Genomic DNA, 21066 nt, shown 5'->3' on the forward strand with positions numbered 1-21066 from the left:
TCAAACTAATTGCTAAACAAAAAATTTATAGGTGGAATAAAATTGTATTAGACCCATAAAATATTCATTATTTTATAAGTATAATGTTTGTCTTACTTTTTTTAGATTTTTTCTTTAAAAATTAAATAATAAATAAAGTTTGAAAAGAGAAATATAAATATTAAAACTGAAAGAGTGAGGAAAATATTAGAAACTGAAAAATTCATAAATGAAAAGAGTGTTCATTTAGAAAAAAAAAAGGTATTTTTAGTATTAAATAAAATATAATTGAAAGAGTGGTTTCAATCGGATTTTGAAGGGGTGCTAATAGTCCGACTCTTAAAAATTTAATGAAAGCCTTAGCTTGGTTCAAGCTCTTCCAGACGCAGCTCAAGCTCAACCCATCCAAGTTTATAGAGTTTTTAGAGGACCTGACTATGGGCTTGGGTAAAAGCCCTACCCAAGTCTACAATTTACCATCCCTAACTAAGAAACATCAAAACCTTACCCCAAAATAGTAACTATTGTAAAAATGAACAAGCACGTGTTTAATGAAAGTAATAGTTGAAATAACCTATTCAATCACCTAAAGAAAAAAAAAACTATAAATATTGATAGGAGAAATTAATCATCAATGTGAGACGCCCAAATTATTAAATTTACAGGTATCAAATCACTCTTAATGAAAGAAAGGTCCAATATTTATTGAAAGAAAAGTCAATGGCCAAGAAAACGGCTTGGATCGAATTCTGGGTAAAAACTCCTCTCATTTCATTGTTAATTTCTTTTACTTTATTGGTCACCAAACACTCATGGACAAATTAACTCAGCTCAAGTCTCCCATCACTATAAGCACAGGAGACTACAAATTATAAAATTAGTGATGGCCAAATTCACCATGACAAGGAGTGGTCTAAAATAATAATGGATTCTTCTATTTGTTGCTTTTGAAAGTTGGGTTAGTTGGGTCTGCTTTGTCATAGAGTAGGCTGATATAGTTTACATATTAGATTGGTGCTATTTTGCTGGCCCAAGAAACTTGACCAACATTCTTTGATATAAGTAGATAAGAAATGTTACACTTGTCCAATAGTATTCTAAAAATTTTCTTTTCAAATTATGTGAAATTTATTTATTGAATAAATAATGAGAAAAGTAAATAAATCATTTATAATAATATAATTTTATCATTTAATAATTTTAATTACTTAAAATAAAATTGTTGAGAATATCAATTAATAAATGTAGCTCAATGATAATCCACATATTTTAACTGCTCTAATGGTGTGGGTTTAAGTGCTCACAAGATTTATTTTCTCAAATTTTAATAAGAGTATTTCCTTATATATTTGTGAGAGTAGATTGTCAAGCTAATACTACAAGGGTATGTATGTAATTGTAACAATTTAAAAAGAAAGAAAACAACAACTAAGGTAACATTTTTTTTTTGTTTGAAATTTGAATGAGTCTGAATTTTTTTAAAGTTTAAATGAGACTGAATGACATTTTTTTTTCATATCTAAATGTAAGTGATATCTTATTGTTTTTATAAATAACAAACATCTAAAATTTAGTTATTTGACATTTATGTTCTTGTAAATGAAAACAATAAGTATATTTCGTATAAATAGGTTTGAAGTATAATATTTACTTCTTATTCAGACTTTTTTCATACAAAAAAGTCTTCAAAGTTTACTTTTTTTATTCAGATATAATTATCTGCAATTCAGATATAAGTTAAAAAAAATAAATTTTAAAAAGACTTTTAAGTAAAAAGACTTCTAAGTGTAAGACAAACAAGGCTTACGAATTTTGCTTATAAATTGAAATAATTTCATCAACAGAAACCGGATGCAGGCGTCCAGCCCAGACAGAATTTGAATTTTGAACCCGACCCGTTTCAGCCACTGTCCTATATAAGCGGCCAAGGCAGGCTGGAAGGTGGCTATGCTTTCTTACAATTACAGTTTCTTATCTTGATTGACCGAGGAAAAGAGAAAGAGACATCAGAGAGAGTGACACAAAAATGGCAGCTACAATTACAGGGGTAGGAGTTGGGTTAGGGCTTTCATGTTCATCAAAGCTCACCAAGAGATTTTCTTCTTCTACTGGATCCTCTCGCTGTAGTGTTAAAATGTCGGTCTCTGTTGAGGAGCAGAAGAAAAATTTCACTTTAAAAAACTCTGAAGAAGCTTTCAATGTCGCCAAGGTCTTAGATTTTCTTTCACTTAGTATTTTTAGATTTGATGTAGTTTTAATTTCATTGTAATTGGGTTCTGACTTGCTAATTCTAACATTTTATTATTGATGTGTGATGAATTGGTACAGGAGAGAATTAAGTTTGTGATGTTGTTATTTGATTGATTTGAAGATATGGGTTCACTTGAAGTTCAAATCAGTTTCATGTTTTTACTAAATAATCAAGCTGGGAAATTTGAAAATTTTGGGTTGCTACCATCAAAAGTTCTCTTTGCCTTGAGATTTAAAATGTTGTTAATGCAAGAAATCTGTTTCTGGTGCTCATTTGTGTAACAAAATTGAACCGCGTGGCTTGATTTTGAAAATTTGCTTTGAACATATGGGAAGTGGTTGGTCAGGCTTGTTTTTGCAGTCCACCAGTGGTGTAATTCAAATTTTTTTTTTCCCTATTAGAATGCATTAGTTCTTTCATATTCTTAATGTTCAAGAAGTTGTTTTGTATTCTGATGATGAACTCATTTAACATTTTTGGTAGGAATTGATGCCTGGAGGTGTAAATTCACCTGTACGTGCCTTCAAATCTGTTGGTGGTCAACCTATTGTGTTTGATTCCGTCAAGGGCTCACACATGTGGGATATCGATGGCAACGAGTACATTGACTATGTAGGTTCTTGGGGGCCGGCAATTATTGGTCACGCAGATGATCAGGTTCTTTTCTTCTTCCTAGGTATCTAATTATTTGTGCCTGGTTTTGTTTTTTCGCTGCAAGAATTTGCAATTTCTGTGATTCTTGATTTGCCCTGCCGCCTTGAGTTCACTGCATTTCTTAGGGAAAGTAAAGTTTTTCATATCTTGCTCTAATATAGAAATGGTTTCTGATGAGTGTTGAGGTATTCTTTATCTTTTATACATTTCATTAGGAGGAAATGAGAAATACTTGACCTTGATAATTGAGATTATCATTTATTTTAATGGCATAAATCTGTGCAGCAACCTTGAACTGTTAAAAGGTGGATCAACCATTTTTTTTTCTTTTCTCATGATTTGTCATTTAACTGTTTCAGTTATTAGCAATTGTGTATGCCACAGCTTATAATCGTATTTCCAAGTTATCTGCAGGTACTAGCAGCCTTGGGTGAAACAATGAAGAAAGGAACCAGCTTTGGTGCTCCTTGTCTTCTAGAGAATGTTCTTGCAGAAATGGTAATCTCAGCTGTTCCAAGCATAGAAATGGTTCGTTTTGTTAACTCAGGCACAGAAGCATGCATGGGTGTGCTTCGCCTTGCCCGTGCCTTCACTGGGAGAGAGAGGATCATCAAATTTGAGGGTTGTTATCATGGCCATGCTGATCCATTTCTTGTCAAGGCTGGTAGTGGAGTTGCCACCCTAGGGCTTCCCGACTCCCCTGGTGTTCCTAAAGGAGCCACCTATGAAACTTTGACAGCCCCCTTCAATGATGTCTCGGCTTTGGAAAATCTGTTTGAGAACAACAAAGGAGAAATTGCTGCAATTATCCTTGAACCTGTTGTTGGGAATTCTGGCTTCATTGCTCCTAAGCCTGACTTTCTTAATGCCATCCGCCGTATCACCAAAGAGAATGGTGCTCTCCTGATCTTTGATGAAGTCATGACTGGATTTCGTTTAGCTTATGGTGGAGCTCAGGAGTATTTTGGGGTAACTCCTGATTTGACAACTCTTGGTAAAATCATTGGAGGTGGGCTGCCAGTTGGTGCTTATGGAGGAAGAAGGGATATTATGGAGATGGTGGCACCGGCAGGCCCAATGTACCAGGCTGGGACCTTAAGTGGGAATCCATTGGCAATGACCGCTGGGATACACACCCTTAAACGATTGAAGGAGCCAGGAACTTATGAATACTTGAATAAGATCACAGGTGAACTTACTCAAGGCATCATTGATGCTGGAAAGAAAGCTGGGCATGCCATTTGTGGAGGGTATATAAGTGGGATGTTTGGATTTTTCTTTACCGAAGGGCCTGTTTACAACTTCGAGGATGCAAAGAAGAGTGATACCACAAAGTTTGCAAGATTTTACAGGGGAATGCTGGAGGAAGGTGTATACTTCGCACCTTCACAGTTTGAGGCTGGGTTCACAAGCTTGGCGCATTCATCTGATGATATTCAACACACAATAACAGCCGCTGAGAAGGTTCTCAGGCAAATTTAGAGTGTGTATTCATGCAGTTGATGCCACCCTTCACCCACCCCTTCTCTTTAACATTTCACAGCTGCCCGTTTTGTAGGTGAAGATGCGGTTCCTCTTTTGAAAAATTTTCCCCCCCAGTACACGAATGTGTGAATTTTAGGAAACCTCTTGTATTTCTGCAGCTGATGAGTGAATTATCTGCAGTTGAAGCCAGGATGTGTTTCAGCTGGTGCTTTTTTCTTCCTTTATCTGTTTCCGCATTCTCTTGCTAGACCAAACATTATTGTCACTTCCATAATGTGCTCGGATTTAGTATATGCACAGAAAATTATGATCCTCGATGGCAATACTGTCTGTGACAATACTAATTCATTATACAAGTAATTCAACTACAGAGCCATTTCTTTGAACAATGATTGCAGAATGTCTTTACATATGGTAGCCCATACAGCTACGATAACTGTCACAATAATTCAGGATAATGAGGGGGAAAAAGAAAAGAAAAAAAAAAAAAAGAGCAAATCATCAGATTCCATTGGGCACTTGTACACAAGAATACAGCAACAATGAAGACATGACGCCTCGAGGAAAGGCTTGTATTAACATTCAACCAAGATAAACAAATTTTCCAACTAAAATTCATTCCTTCACAATATAGAACAAGAGCAGACAATTTTCCTGGGCGAATCATCGATCTTCTTTTCTGTTCAGACAAAACCATGGCAAATATTTCAGATAAGAATTCTCAGCAAAATGCCTAATGAAATTGCAAGATAAATTTGGCAACCCAATCGATGTCCTTAAAACATATACAGATCCAGCAGACTGGTTAATAATAAACTTTGATTTGATAGGGCATTTGGCCCTCAGCAAATAAGTTATAGTCTAAAAGTCAGTCCAACCATGCAATAGGTGCTGGCCAATCTAAAGACAAGCAGATTCTAATGTTTGCAGGTGATGAACAGGTGGGGCAGATTTACGAAGTCATGGAACAATTATGCAGTCCACGCAGAAAACTAAAAAGTACTCATACAAGTACATATATAGTTTACATTGGTAAGAACGATTGCTAGTAACTTGTATCAATTCATAATCTATTCCAGACGCATGAAACATCAATTGGTCGATTTGTATAAGTTCAAATTCTCCATGAAGTACAAAGTATTTAATGAAAGAACACCTGAAATTGGCAACCTGCTGCGTCACGTGTATATCTGGATTAGTATTGTCCAATCAAGCTCCAACATTACTCCAAAATGGACTAATCAGTGCCCACAAGGTAAAGCCAAAAGGTAAAGAGAGAACAAGAAGCCAAAAAGCATCCACCTTTAGTGCTATCTACCATTTCTTAGGTCAGGTCAGCAACACATAAACTGATTTTGTTTTGACTACTTATTATATGCAGGATAAGTCTAACATGTGTATTTGGGTACTTATCTTCTTACATTAAACAAATCTGTGGATTAAAGAGGAAAAAAGGGGCTGAAGGACCTTTTGACCACAATAAAGAAGGGGTATAAAAAGTAACTAAACCCTCTGTTGGTTTAAACCATTCAAATAACTCCTGTTACATCACATTGCAATATGATTTTATCTTCTCTTCTTCCTTGTTACAGTTCAAGTAAACCGTTAATGTTATCATCAAGTTGCAAAGAGTACTCTAACTAGAAACAATCACAGAATAATATAAAACCTTCACAGTAAAACAGGCTAGCAATTAAACATTGGAGATGTAATATAAAGGTCCCGTTTGGAATTGAGGAGCTGTAGTTTTTAAGCTACAGCTGCTGTGAAAAAAAAGTTGTAACTATCAAACAAAAGTTAATAATATGTAGTAAATATAAATTTTAAATAATAATTTTGACAAAATTATTAAAGATATAATAGATTTTTCATTATACAAGTGAAAAATCATATCAACATAGCTTACAAGCTACAGCAGCTAGTGTTTACCAAACACTTTAGTGCTGTAGCTTTTAAGTTACAGCTGCCCAACCTCAATCCCAAATGCACCCAAAATATGGGTACCGTAACATTCGTAGCAATTATCCGCAGATAAGGTCCACATACTACTTATATAGGTTCAAATTGGTTTTCAAATATTATTCATGACATCACATAGTTGCTTTGGTTTTCAAATATTATTCATGCATCATTGTAGTTGTCTATCTTTTAAGCTAAACTTCAGGCCAATGACGAACAAAAAGGTACATTCATACAAATAGAACAATTTGTTAAGATGAAGATGTAATTACCTGTTTTAGTCTTTGCTAGAGAAGGCTGTACAACAACATGCATTATAATAACACCACCTGGTACCTCACCATAGGGTATTTTACACTGACCAACAGTCTTGTTATTCTCCAAGATTTTACCAGAGTTTATCAATTTGATTTCAGTCACTGCTTTTGGCACAATTGTCTTGCCTAAGGAAATTAAAATAGGTAAAAAAATGAGAAGAAAGAACACACAAGAAGATTATTACACAAGCAAATTTAAAAACGAAATGAAATTGAAAAGAGTTCTTCTAAATCAATTCAACTGCTTGCGCTCCATCTTCTGCGTCAATAACATGCCTATATCAATTCAAAGCCAACACTATATAATCAAAATTTAATGCTTCGAGTAATATAATCACACCATTCATCAAATGGAAGGTTCACAATTTCAAGAAGACAACATATAATTGACCCAGCCTAAATAATTTCGACTTGCTAATCAGGAACTTTTGTCAAGTTTCCACTAAGTTACACTCTTATCAATGCATCATACACACAGTTCTAACAAAACCCGCTTATTTTTCTCTGTGTACGCGCACAACTAAAAGTGCCATTCCAACAAGAACAACAACATTTACATTCACAAAGATTTCGTAACGAACTTCTAGCATGGCTTTGAAATTTAACCAATTATTGATCAAAACTAGTGAACGAATTAAATGCAATGATATAGTACAAGAATGTTTCGTAACGAACTTCTAGCATGGCTTTGAAATTTAACCAATTATTGATCAAAACTAGTGAACGTATTAGCTAGCATGGCTTTGAAATTTAACCAATTATTGATCAAAACTAGTGAACGTATGAAATTGTACTGAAACATTCTTGTACTATATCATTGCATTTTCTTTCAAAATTTTGATCAGCTCACTAATTAAAGACAATTGAATTAAAGATTAAACCTTTGGGCCAATCAGAGACGATTCGCTGCTTAAGCATGTCGACCGTTGACGCCGACGAGTAACGGAAAGGACCGATATCGGACCCATCATACAACCTGAACTTTATATCAATCAATTCCTCGTCCGGCATTTGATTCACTTGACTTCAAATTCTCGAATCAATCACTTCCACGTCACTGAACCCTCTTCGATCCAGCTCATCAGATCTTGCCCGCCTCTGAATTAGGTAAAATTCAATAAATAATAATAATTATTATTTATCCAAAAAGATTTCTTAAAAATTCCGGAAAAAAGTACAGTATACCTTACCTTGTATCTGTTTAGCTGACGATCGAGCTAAAACTTTCCTTTTTTAATTTAAGTAATATTTAATTTAAATATACTTTTTTTCCTCTTATGGTTGTTCTGAAAGGATCGGCGCTTGTTGTTGCTGGTGAGCTGAAGAAGACAAAGTGTTCACAAAGCAAACCGACACAATAATAATTAAAAACGACACTTTTTACGGGATTTGGAAACCATCGAGCCGACGTCGTTTTATATTATTATTATTATTATGATGATGTTTTTTCTTTCTTCCCTTTAAACGATAGCGTTTCATTTTTCGTTGTCTACATCTAGCTCCGGCCGTTATCGAGTGACTATTCAAAAATACAATCCGAAAATATAAAAAAGGAAAAAAAATGAAGAGGAAGAGAGAAGAAGAAAAGAGTAAGGCTAACGACAGCAACAGCAACGGCAACGGCAACGGCAACGGCAACAGTAATAACAACATGGAGATTGTTTGGCAAACGCCAGCAAATCCACCAGTGAAAGAGGACTACATTTTTCGCGACGGTAAATTAAATTTTAATTGAAATAGTCAATTTTGTTTCATTTAGACTGTTTCTAATTTTTTTTATTTAAGAAAATAAAAAATTAATTAAAAAATTAAAAGAATAACTCAAATTTTGGAGGGAGTTGTGCAGGGAGGCGCAACGTCAAACCGTACTACTTCGAGTTCATTTCTCATGTTAGTTCTCTCTTTGAGTTGCGTTGAAGTACTTCCTTTAAAAATATATGCAATTCTTGAATGTGTAATTTTGGTCTTAAACCCTAGCGATGGTTTGAGTTGATTAAGTTTGTTAAGGTCGTTTCCAGGTAAAGAATCGCTGGGCTGGAAAAACAATTGTTGATTTGTTCGCGGAGGAGTTCAAAGGCCGACCTTATGATTACTATGTATGCTTACTTTGATCCCTTTTCGTGAATAGATATTAAGCCTGGCACATTGAACGCATCAGGCTATGCAATTTTTATTTGTATTTTCTTGTGTGTTTTAGTGTCTTATTATTCGTCTTTTAATTCTAGCAGTTAAGCTTATGAATATGATGAACACTGCAGGTAAGTGCTGTCAAATGTGGACGGATACAAGTTGATGAAGAGATGGTGCCGGTTTCATACACAGTAAAATCGTCGCAAAAAATTAGCCACTTCTTACACAGGTTTGTTTGGCTCATTAAGTAGGTTGAGAATTATTTTGTTTGCTTGATAAAGGGGTTTATTTATTTAAAAATTGTAAAACTTGCATTGATGTTACAAAGGTTGTAGGCATGAACCACCAGTGATGGCTTGGGATGTTTCAATTCTTCAGAAAGAACCAGATGTATTGACTGTTTGCAAACCGCCATCTGTTCCTGTAAGTCGGTTATAATTTGTTGATGTGCTTCTTTTGATGTTCTGCTTTCACCGTAAGCATTAATCTTGGAACTTGACATTGTAGTTAAACATTCATAACTTGTTTAACTTCACTAACACTCAACCTCTCTCTTTCTTTGTTTCCATGTGCTTGGATGCACTTTTCACTTAATAGCTACTGTTTGGCCTTTCTCAAATTAAAGTTTGGTGACTTTGGGGAACCCTGTTTGACCCATGGTTCATGTCTATTGATTTTTAGCATGGACTAGTGCTAAAATTATTGAAAGCTTACTTTTGTATATCACTGGATGTAGCAATGTAGCTTTACCCATACATCTTCATCTATATTTATTGCATGCATAGGGTTGCAATTAGAAATCCCATCCACTGGATAGAGAGTTGGAGGGACTCTTAAATTATTTGTGATTTTGCTTGTCATGAATTTTTAATTATATCATTGATGTCTAGGAGAAACTTTTTCAAAGATTTTTTTATTAAGCGAGCTTTGAATTTATCCGTTAACTTTATGACAAGAAATTCTACCTTTTCGGTTCTTCTAAATTCTTAAAGTTTTACCTTTTCATTGATCCAGATAACCATGATTAATTGGATGATCAAATTTTCTTAGGATGGGATTTTTTACATCTAGTCCATTGTGCGCAAAAGTTATGAAACTCTACATTTGTGCCTTATCTGTTATGTAAGGAGGTAGCATTAAGTTCACTCCAGTTCCTATATCTGATATGTATTAGCCTCGTTTGCTCTTTCATGTATTATATTGTGAGTTTTAAATGTTATATAGGTGCATCCATGTGGTCAATATCGGAAGAACACGGTTGTGGGAATTCTTCAGGCAGAGCATGACTTGGCACCCCTATTTCGTATCCAAAGATGTATTACGTATGGAAGTAAATATTGAAACCATACACGTATCATGTCATCTGGTTTTTTCTACTTTGATTGGAAATGAATTACTTTTTGTTTATCTCAATCTGTTTCCCTTTTAATTATAAAGAATACTGCAATTAGGTTTTCTATCTTTTCCTTGACACAAATGTGTTAGCGGTTCATCGACTAGATCGTCTTGTCTCAGGACTCCTTATCTTGGCTAGAAATGCTTCTAAAGCTGACCTTTTTAGACAACAGGTATGCACTGTGTGAAGGAGCTTCACTGAGAAACTAGTTTGCTTTTGCTTTGAATCGCTTACAATAAGAAGCGTATCAAGATATATGGTCTTACATGTCTTTTACTTTATACATGAATGTGCTTCAGCACGTTCATCATATCTTGAGTTTTATCTAGCATGATTAATGTGAAGCTGGTCTATCCACTGTAAAGATGTCCTCCAACTCCAGTTGTTCTAATACTGAAGCTTGTTAATTTGCACGTATAATATCTCTGACTATGTATGCCAAATTTTAGGAATGCATAGGTGACAGCTCAAAGTTAAGAATCTTGAATGTATTAACAATACAGCTAGAGGGTCTTAATGCACAGTCTATAGAGAGCCTAGATGACCTTGAGATTATGGCATGTAGTGCACACTGCATAGTCCTTGACTGGAATATAATAGAATGTGATTTGGGGCATCAACTATTTTTTTTTCTCTTTATTTTTTTTTAATTTTTATTTTCAATACTTTATCCTCGTGCTATAGTTGTTAGAGCTGTCTTTAGGTAATAGAATCAGTGTTTTCTTGTTATATTTTGCAAAAATAAGTGTTTTTCGTACTATGTGAGACTTTACTGTAATCGCTGCAGATTGAAGCCGGGAAGGTGATAAAACGTTATATTGCAAGGGTCAATGGGGTATTTCCAGAGGGTGAGGTAATTTCTTGATTTTGTTAGGCGTTTAATGTAATCCACATTGAATTTTCAATGGTGATTCAACCCACATGTGAACAGCATGTTATTTTCCTCCAATAAAAGTTAAGGAGGGTAAAGTAGACGTAAGATGCTTACATGAAGTGTGGTTAGAGCTTGCTCTAATTAATAGAATGCAAAAATAGATTAAAGTTATGGAAAAGCTCTTCTATAAGTTTTCGATTTTCAATGGAAGTCTAGTAATTTATATTCCAGCACTCTTGTATCCATTTATATACCAGCAATATAGTATTCATTTTGGTGTTAAAACTGTTTACTTTTGCTTCTTCCTAGCATGATCCCCTTGTAACCTTTTGCACTATTTTTGCTTGAGCTCTCCTTGTGAATTTTTGCATTTTTGTGCTCGACCCTTGCTTCACATAATATGCGATAGATGTTTTATCCCCTTTGAAAATGTCCTTTAAACTTTTAATTGTATGAGTGGGAAGCTTTATTCTGCATAACTTTTTGTTTAGACATCGTCATTTGGAATTATACATTTATTTAAAACATCATAAACTAGATTTACATGTTTGAAAATTGTAACTTTTTCATTTTGTTTTTCACAATTACATGTTTGAATTCTGACTGATGGAAGAGATGAATCCATAATAAGTGTAAGGCAAAAGATGGATGTTACAATTGCAGCCTAATTATAGAAGTTTCGTTTTTGGCTGCAATTGATTGGCAGGATAAGATTCAGACAAACCTATATAATCTATAATCTGCCATTTGTAGTGCTGATAATTTGTTAAGGTTTCATATAAACAATACACTACATTAGTAGAATTTGTTGCTAATTATCCTTTTAGTCATGTTATGATTGAGATTCATGCCCCATCTGACATTTTTTTCTTTTCAATTTTTTTTTTAATTCTTTTCAGCAAGTTGTTGATGTAAACATAAATTATAATGCTAGTGCAGGAAGGAGCACTGCAGAGGTGAGGATTTTTGTTCGTCCCTTGTAATTGTAGTGGTATAGTTTCTGTTGACAATGGGACTGAATAGAGATAGGACTAGAAGAGGGATTGAGGGATGGATTTCTACTTGTGTGCTTTCTTCACTATTGACATTAAGTGTATGCTTGATTTTGAGTTTTCTACTGGTAGGTATTTAGTCTTACGGTTTATTTATTTTCCTTTAAATGAAAGTTCAAATGTAATATTGAGTCCGGACCTTGAAACTTTTTTCCAATAAGCAGCTAGGGAAGAAGTCGATGCATTTGTCTGTTCATATTTACAGGTAGTAACAAATGAGTAGGTCATTGATAATTCTTGCAGAATGTGGTTCAGGTCTGAAAGTTGCCATTTTGCTATAAGATTGCATAGCAGTTACCGAAAAATTGTACTTGAAAAGTTACATGATTTGTCTTCTTTTCTCGAAAAGTTATTGTTTCCGGCTGCTAAAACCAAGTTATTCTATGTGATGCACATTTTATTTTGTTTTATTTTTTCTCTTTCGCTTGAGGTAGAAATCAGCATTTGAAGTATGCAAACTCCAGCAGTCAGCACACAATGCAATTTTTTAGCATGATGCTTGTAGTTGCAACTCTGAAATAAAGTTCTGGTTGTAGCATAAGTTTTTAGTGCTTTTGAAAGCAATTTTTCATGAAAAATTTCTAATACACCCAAAAATTTTCCCGTCATGCATTTTCATCAATTGCTTAATGGTCTAATCAGGCATCAGAGTTTTGTCAAAGAGAACTGTATTTGCTTTTATTGATTCTATAAGTGTCTTTTGCTTTTTCCAGTCTGGTGACTCCCTTGGTGATACGCCTTTGAAGGGAAAGGCTGCTTGTACAAAGTTTACCAGGATTAGTACCAACGGAACTCATAGCATTGTTTTGTGCGAACCAATCACTGGCCGAACTCATCAAGTAAGATAACTTACAATTTATATGTGTTGTGTTATATTATTTGTAACACCTTATAGAATGAAGTCTCTGGCTGGATTTTGTTGCTCCTTTCAGATTCTCTGTAGCACATTTAAAATATGTCATACTTCACTATATACTTGTACCTTTTTGTTAACATTGGTCGCTGAGTTTCATTAAACCTTTTGTAGCATTATTTGTCTTAATAGATCACTTGCATGCTATTTTTCTGATAATTTTAGTAATTTTGCATACTCTTCAGTGTTACAGTGATGTACTGAAGTAGTTGTACATTTTTTCTGTAGTTTCTTAATATTATTGTCTGCAATGATTACAAGTTTTGCATACTTTGATTTTTAGATAACTTGAATTTTTTATTTAAGCTGTTAGTTGTGAAATATAATGAACTTATTTAGTTATGAAAATAAATGATGAAGCTTTGAATTGATTAGGTTGCAATAAATGCATAATTTTTCTGACTTCAAACTTTCTTGCTTTGTAGATACGTGTGCATTTGCAATATACAGGCTATCCAATAGCCAATGACATGCTTTACCTCTGTGAACACGTTACTCATCGCGAAGGAATGAGTGCTGATAGAGCTGCTGCTTATTCACACCATTCTCCACCACCTGTTTCTTCTGATAAGTCTGAGAGCTCTAGTGAAGATTTCAGCATTGATCCTATCTGTACAAATTGTCCAAATTTGGCTCCAAAAGGGTAAGAGGCTTTTAAGTTCCAACTCATTAGAAGATTTGTGTTATGGCCATATGAGACAGTACCAAACTTCATTAGTAATGCTATCATAGGATAAAGCAAACCAAATGAGAATTGATTTGTTAAGATAGAATTTACTTTGTATTATGGTTCCCTACTTCCCCCAGATCAGATGAGTTTTCTACACATTTTCTTGTCAAAATTGGGCTGATTCAAGCAGGATCGGTATTCTGTTATTTCTTTCAGTTTTGATCTCGACAAGAGGGAAGTTTGTGGTTCTCCTTGGGTAATAAAAATACCTGGGGAATGAAATGCAAGTGAATCTATGAGCAACTTCTGGAAATCTGTCATTAATACTTACTGGAAACCTAATCCAATGTCACATGCCCATCACAGAGCATATGTTTGGGTTTGCTTGTTGAACACCATGTGTTCGTATTGTAAGTAGGAAACATAATCACATTTTTAATATTGCAAGGTACGACCTGTAGTGGTTTTGCTTGGATCAAGGGTGAAGATCTGTGTATAGAATCATAAAAAGTCTCCTCTACACAACACTGGAAAGTTGATGCATTTCAATCATGTTACTAGAAGCAACATGGCAAGCTTTCTCTGGAGATTTTAGTTTGCTTGCTTTAACTCTTTATTGTTCAGTTGCAGAATCCAAAGATTTTGTACCCCAATCGAGCTATATGGATATGATATGATATGATTTCTCTTGCTGACTGTTTTTATCTCATGTTTATTTTGGTAGATGTATTTTCAGCCGCCTCTTGACCATTGCTTTTGTAACTGTAGATACGAAGGACATGAAGAGGGCTTGTGGTTACATTGTGTTCGATACTCTGGACCTGGATGGACATATGAATGCCCTTATCCTGATTGGGCAACACTTAGCTTATAATTTTCTCCCGTTCTTTTAATTTATTTCCTTCTGGGAAAAAGAAAAATTCTACAGTTCTCTGTTTAGCGGGGTAATAGGTCTCATGCCAAGGCCAAGGGCCAAAGGATTTTGCTTGAGAACATTTTTTCAGTTGTAAATTTGCAGTTGAAAGGTACGGTTTTATGCACAATTTTTCATTCTCTTGAAGGTGGTCTGCAAATTGTCTTCTATAGCTTGTTCAACTAGATGCATGCGGCGGATTTAGTCACCGTTGATTTTTAATGAACATTAAAGGACGACAATACAATTACTTTTATGTCATTTTCCCGTCTTTTTTCATAAGCACAACAAATGTAGTTAGTGTGTCCCGTTCTCTGCACTTTTGGAACAGAAGAATCAACATTACATAACAATGATTTTCTAGAATGACAGACAGACAGACAGACAAACAGCATTGCTTTCGTGCTTCTTATACTATTGCTTTAATGCTTTTTACATTGAGTTGTCGAGTAATTTAGGTTTCAAGTGCGGTAACAAAAGCTTAAGAGGATGACAGCAATTTGTGCTTGATGGAGACCAACTGGGTTTGATATTCAACTCCACTAACAAATGCATATTAGAAGATGACAGGGAACAGCTATTGACACTTTGATGCGGTGATTGACACTTTGATGGAGACTAACCGGGGACTTTTCAAAATAAACTGACCTCTAATGGAAAGCTCACTTCACTCATGGAAAGAGCCATTGGGTGGGAGGTAAATTTGTGTGTTACCTAAGGCATGCGATTGGGCAAGTTGAAAATATCTCCTTTAGTGGTGAAATATTATTATTATTTGGTTTTGGCCTGCATGCTTACTCTTCAAAAATATCTTTCCTGGAAAATGCCTTTGTTTTATTTGATGTGTGCCATTTGCCAGAGATGAACAGTGACATCAAAACTTTCACGTTCTGTAAGTCTATGTTGCAAAGGTGCCTAATCTTACACTGTTTATGCATCGTGATAGAGTACCCACGTACATAGTTAGATTGTTGGAATTCCTTGACAATGATGCATTTGTGTATTATTAACCCTCTCTGTGATTAGTAAGTGCACCAATGATTATCTTCAAACGCACAACTTTCAGTTACCAGTCACTCTCGATTTGTTATCGACATTGATATAAATTATGATTCATGCTCGGGTGCAAACGTGTGGATTCATCCTTTTTCATTGATTTAAAAGCAACTTTCAGTAACCAGTCACTCTCGATTTGGTATCGACATTGATATAAATTATGATTCATGCTCGTGTGCAAACGTGTGGATTCATCCTTTTTCATTGATTTAAAAGCTTTGACTCACCCTTTGTACAGATATAAAGATTCTTTTCGGTGTTGTAAAAAGATGAGTCCACATTTTGTGAACTGCAGATGTCCACATCTAAGCATTTTCATACCATACATTCATCATTCACCATGGTTGCAACCGTATGAGAATACAAACTTGTAGGGTTGAAATTCTTAAGAGATCGTCTAAGAATTTGAGTATACAGTTAATTATTTGCTTCTATTGAACGGGGCAGGACATTATTATGAATGAAAGAAGCACGAATATCACCAAGCTTTCATTGTATGTAAAAAGTGGTAATGGAATCCACTTATAAAAAGTTTCAGATACTTCTCTCCACATTATTTAACCGCATGCATCTCCAAATGTTGATGTGGGCAGGATTTTTTTTCATCAATACATGCAATAAATTATTGCAGAGTGGAAATCCCTTCCAAGATTTTTCCTTTGCTTCTATGGTAAGTGAAAACAAAGGAGGCTAATAATATGTAGCTATTTGGTTTTGTACTTTGATTAATGGGGAATATTCGCAAGTAAAATCTAAATTAAATCATATATTTAGCGTACATAATCTTTTGGATTGAAGTACCACCATCCATTTATCTTGGTGGGCCATTTTAGATATGACTTGATACCCACTTTCGAGTCATTTGACACTATGCAAATTATATAGAATCTTGGATTCTCCACTATTTAGATTTAGAATGGAGCCAAATTTTGTTTGATATTGGCTACGACTATGGAACGGTCTGCACCTATTGGCAACACTAGATAAAACTCATTAACAACTTGACGATTCAATTGTGAATGAAATTTTCCTCAAATTTGGTAAATTCACAAAGTTGATTGGCTTGTTTCAAGAATATATCGAGGCACTTTACCTTTGTATCTTTTGACTTGTCCTAATTAGGGTTGATATGGTAGTTAAAAATTTGATATTAGTAAGCTATTGACCACCCACAATGTAAATTAATTTCAATACTGAGTTTTATCAATTTGCTTTACACAGTAGTATAATCCCCAAAACATAGAATCATAAAATTCTTTCAATAGCATGATTTACTACGTTCTAGTCTCACTCAAGCCTAAATATGTCCTATCAATGAGAGAGAGCTGAATCTTCCAAACCTCGAATTAGATGCAGTTAAAAATTGCTGAATAAGATTGGTTTCTTGCTGTGAAAGCAAGGGGTTAAGAATTTGAATCCTCCGCACACCAACATCTAAGAGCAAGAATTTCATAGTTAAAAAAAAAAAAAAAGTATCTCTAACTTTGTTATTATAAAAATTGAGAAATTAATTATCAATTGAATTTTGGAATTGTGTTAGTGGCTAATGATACTTATCTTATGGTGAGCAATAGTTCCACATGATAGGATAGTGTCACATGATGCTGTCTGGTTAGTCTATAACTTAATATTCTCAGGAATTCATAAAATTTTACCACGTGTCCAGGTGCTGATCATATGGTGGATACTGGTGCCCACTAGATCATTTTCGTGTAATTAGTTAATAATTATCTTAAAGCTTTGGAAGTTTAAATTTTGAATGTCACATAAAGATATGGATTAGGATCTTCTTTTAGTCTTTTTCTCTCCTAATCTCTCATAGTATTTCAAAGCTAATGAAAAAAGCTAGTTTAATCGTAAATAAAGTGAAAGGAGATTGGCAATTTTCCCCTTACTGAAATCAAGATATATCACTTACCATCTATTATTTACATAATAACCAAGAACCCCCTTGTAGCATAATGTTACAGTATTACCCTCATTTTCAAATACATTTTTATTTATATCATAAATTATAAAATAACAAAAAATATAAGAAAAATTTCTTATTATTAATTTTTTATTCATTTCAAAACATATATTTCTTATTTTTAATACTTAATTTTTTCATTTTAATTTTATAATTTATGATTTATTTAATTTATAATAAATATGAATAAAAGTGTTTTGAAAACAAGGAAAATACTGTAAAATTATGTTGTCAAGGGAGTTTGTGGCTATTATGAAAACAGTATGAGATAGTTGGTATATATTGATTTCAATAGGGAAAAATCTGCAATCCTTCTAAAGTGAATAAAGCCAACTTGATTGTTAACATCAAAATTTAAGACTCAATTTTAACCACTCATTTCACCAAAAGAGGCTAGGATAAAAAAATAAAAAATAAAAATCATGAGAGGACTTTTGTCCTAAAAATATTTACTCCAACACATTTTTAGGGTTAAAGTTGTGTTTCACACGATGGCGCTGTGCATTTAAACCACAATACTCTTAAATGCAACTTTAATCGTAAAATAAAAGTTAATGGTGTTTAGTAAATATGAATTTTAAAAATAATAAATTTGGATAAGGAAAAAAAAGTTGAACGGGCTTTTGTTCATCAAACAAGTGTTGGGGGGAAAAAATTGAACTTAATTTTGAAATCACAATTGAAAATATTTATTAAATGAAATACTTATATAATTGTGACTTTCAAGTCACAATTGCTGGACAAAAATATCGAACGGTGCCTTAACTTTGGCAGATCAACTTTTTGACTGGAGAGCGGGATACTGAGTGGGAGTTGTTAATATGGTCGTAGGTTAGCCTAAGAACCAGAAGCAGGGACTCCAGCGTGAATGTGCTAATTAATTAATTATTTGCGGTATGGAGGACAAGATACTCAGAGAACCGGTTGTGGGACATAAATTCCACCATGGAGAGAAATAAATAGTTCCAAAAGATCAAAAGCTGAATCTGCTTATATTTAAATGTATCTAAATTGGATTGGCTTCAATTCAATCAAGATCTAACTCATTTTATTAGCTTAATTTGTCCTCTTCGATATCATCATCATCATCATCATCATCATCAGCATCATCATTATTGTTATAATACATAGTTATGTTACTTTTAACGATCGAATGACAACAAAAACATGCCAGGGTACATAACTGGCCGATCTATTATTCATCAGGATTCTTCAGAAAGCAATATAGAGTTTCTAGGGGCAGACATGCTCGTTTTTTTGGCATGAATCAGTAGATTTACAAAGTATAAGTTGGGGTTTGTAACCTTCTATTAGTTAATCAAAAGAGTAATAAATAGCTTTTTCGACGTAGTAAAAAAATATTTTCAATTAGGGCACATTCAACTTATAATACAGGCAATGAATGTATCTTAACTGACTGTATAGGCCACGATATATCATGGGTTCATGGTCAATACAATAATATACAACATTTGCATGTGTACAACTAAGAAAAAGAAGAACAAAATGAGAGATAAAATAGAGAAACTATTTCTTTTTATAGTTTTAAGTTTTTTTTATTATTTCCTTATTTTGTTAGATTTCTTTTGTATTCATTTAGGTTACGCTAATTCATGTTTGTAGAATCAAAATAACTAATAAATTAAAAAAAAATAACGAGGGTTAAAATTTGAAACTCTTCAAAATTATCTAGGCAATTTTAATAATTTTAATATTGACTTGAAGCACTATCACGAATTCAAAGTAATTATGGACTGATTTAAAATTACTCTTCAAATTTTTCCAAAACTAGCTGAGCCCCTGCCACAGCTGGTCGAATACAGGCTCCACCAGTGCTTTTATTTTCGGATTAGGATTATCAATGTGAGCTTTATAAAGAATCTCTGACTATATAAAGTTAGGGACAATATAAAAATAAAAAATATAAATTTTAATATACTATAAAATAAAATATATTGAATTGATTTTTTTTTTTTAAATTTTAACATGTTCCTCGCTTCAGTATGGTAAGGGAACTTGATTAGAAAATTATTCCTATTTGTCACAATGAAATAGAAACAATCAATGCAAGGGCCATCATTTTTATTGGTACTATCTTTATCTTACTTAGCCCTGTGTGTTCTTTAGACTTATCTTTATATACTAACGATTGGAGTTCTTTTTCAATTGTACTTTAGTAAGTACAAAATAGACTTTTAACAATGCTGTACCAGAATCCTTGCTTGATAGTTTCTATTAACGGTAGGGGTGGTGAAATTGGATTTTGGTTCGGGTTGTTCGGGTTTTGGTTTGTGTTTCAACCCATTAGTTTTGGAAGATTCAACCCAATCTGGTTCAAACTACAAACCCGAACCAAACCAAACCGAATTTTATTCGGTTCGGTTCGGGTTATAAATTTGGGTTCGTTTATATTATGAAACCATAATTTTATCTCATCCAAAAACAGAAAAAATTAACTAAATATCACACAAATTTCCTATAATCTTATTTATAAATTAATTGATTAACATATAGAATTCTATATTTAACAATTAACCAAAAAAATAACAACAATTAACAAAAGAAAACTAAGAAATTAACTAACAATTAAAAAATAAATTATTAAACGATTAATTAATGGAGATCAGAAAAAGCAGAAGAATTATTTGGCAATGGAGGAAGAAAATAAGAAGAAGAAGAAGAAGAAGAAGAAGAAGAAGAAGAAGAAGAAGAAGATGCTTGGCAACAGCCGAAGGAAAGAAGAAGAAGAAGAAGAAGAGAAGAAGAATTGAAGAAGAAGAAGATGTTTGGCACCGGTGTAAGGAAATAAGAAGAAGAAAAAGAGAAGAAGAAATGAAGATGAAGAAGAAGAAGAAGATGATATTTGGCAGTGGAGGAAGAAAAGGAGAAGAAGAAGAAGAAGAAGAAGAAGTAGAGAAGTCAAGTGGCGGCTAAGAAAGTGAGAAGTGTGTGTTTGGGAGTTGTTAGGTTAGGGTTAGGTTAATGTTTTTAAACTTTTTTTTTTTTGACCCAATCGGGTTGATTATTCGGTTCGGGTTCAACCCGAACCGAAATACAACCCGATCGGGTTTAGATTTTCAACCCCAACGGGTTGTAAGCTTCAACCTGAACCAAACCGAACCCGAAATAAATTTATGGTTCGGCTCGGATCGGGTCAAACCGATCCAAACGCCCACCCCTAATTAATGGTTGAATACTTACCTAACTAATAGCTTCTTAATTAAACTTTAATTTTTAACCAAGTGATTCATCAACTACTTTATATATCATGAATAGTTAACTTTATAAAAGATTAGGCCAAGTTGAAGCCGGTAACAATAACATAAGAGATTGCTAATTTCTCTCCTTATTGAAATCAATATTTATTATTTATATCCCTATTGTTTTCATAATATCCAAGAATTCCTCTAGTACCAAAAATTTAAAGGATGTAGGTCATCTACTTGAC

The 21066-nt window shown here is 33.8% G+C and overlaps 3 protein-coding genes across 3 annotated transcripts; 2 read left to right on the top strand and 1 right to left on the bottom strand.

The window, feature by feature from the left end:
- The first annotated feature begins 1907 nt into the window (after positions 1-1907).
- On the top strand, positions 1908-4755 carry LOC18045405 (glutamate-1-semialdehyde 2,1-aminomutase 2, chloroplastic). Its single transcript, XM_006436832.2, has 3 exons — positions 1908-2188; positions 2714-2887; positions 3299-4755. The coding sequence occupies exons 1-3, from the start codon at positions 2006-2008 to the stop codon at positions 4364-4366; spliced, it is 1425 nt and encodes a 474-aa protein (XP_006436895.1). The 5' UTR covers positions 1908-2005; the 3' UTR covers positions 4367-4755.
- On the bottom strand, positions 4727-8031 carry LOC18045406 (membrane-anchored ubiquitin-fold protein 3). The gene is made up of 4 exons (XM_006436834.2): positions 7836-8031; positions 7527-7743; positions 6601-6771; positions 4727-5048 (listed from the first exon to the last, which is right to left on the bottom strand). Exons 2-4 carry the CDS (start codon positions 7654-7656, stop codon positions 4993-4995), a joined length of 357 nt encoding a protein of 118 aa, XP_006436897.1. The 5' UTR covers positions 7657-7743; positions 7836-8031; the 3' UTR covers positions 4727-4992.
- Positions 8032-8134: 103 nt separating this feature from the next.
- Positions 8135-15649, top strand: LOC18045407 (RNA pseudouridine synthase 7). The gene is made up of 12 exons (XM_006436835.2): positions 8135-8360; positions 8492-8535; positions 8664-8741; positions 8904-9004; positions 9111-9198; positions 10000-10078; positions 10261-10343; positions 10959-11024; positions 11945-12001; positions 12811-12936; positions 13436-13653; positions 14449-15649. The coding sequence occupies exons 1-12, from the start codon at positions 8207-8209 to the stop codon at positions 14552-14554; spliced, it is 1200 nt and encodes a 399-aa protein (XP_006436898.1). The 5' UTR covers positions 8135-8206; the 3' UTR covers positions 14555-15649.
- Positions 15650-21066: the final 5417 nt, after the last annotated feature.

Source organism: Citrus clementina, unplaced genomic scaffold, assembly GCF_000493195.1.
Source record: "Citrus clementina cultivar Clemenules unplaced genomic scaffold, Citrus_clementina_v1.0 scaffold_4, whole genome shotgun sequence".
Classification (NCBI taxonomy): Eukaryota; Viridiplantae; Streptophyta; class Magnoliopsida; order Sapindales; family Rutaceae; genus Citrus; species Citrus x clementina.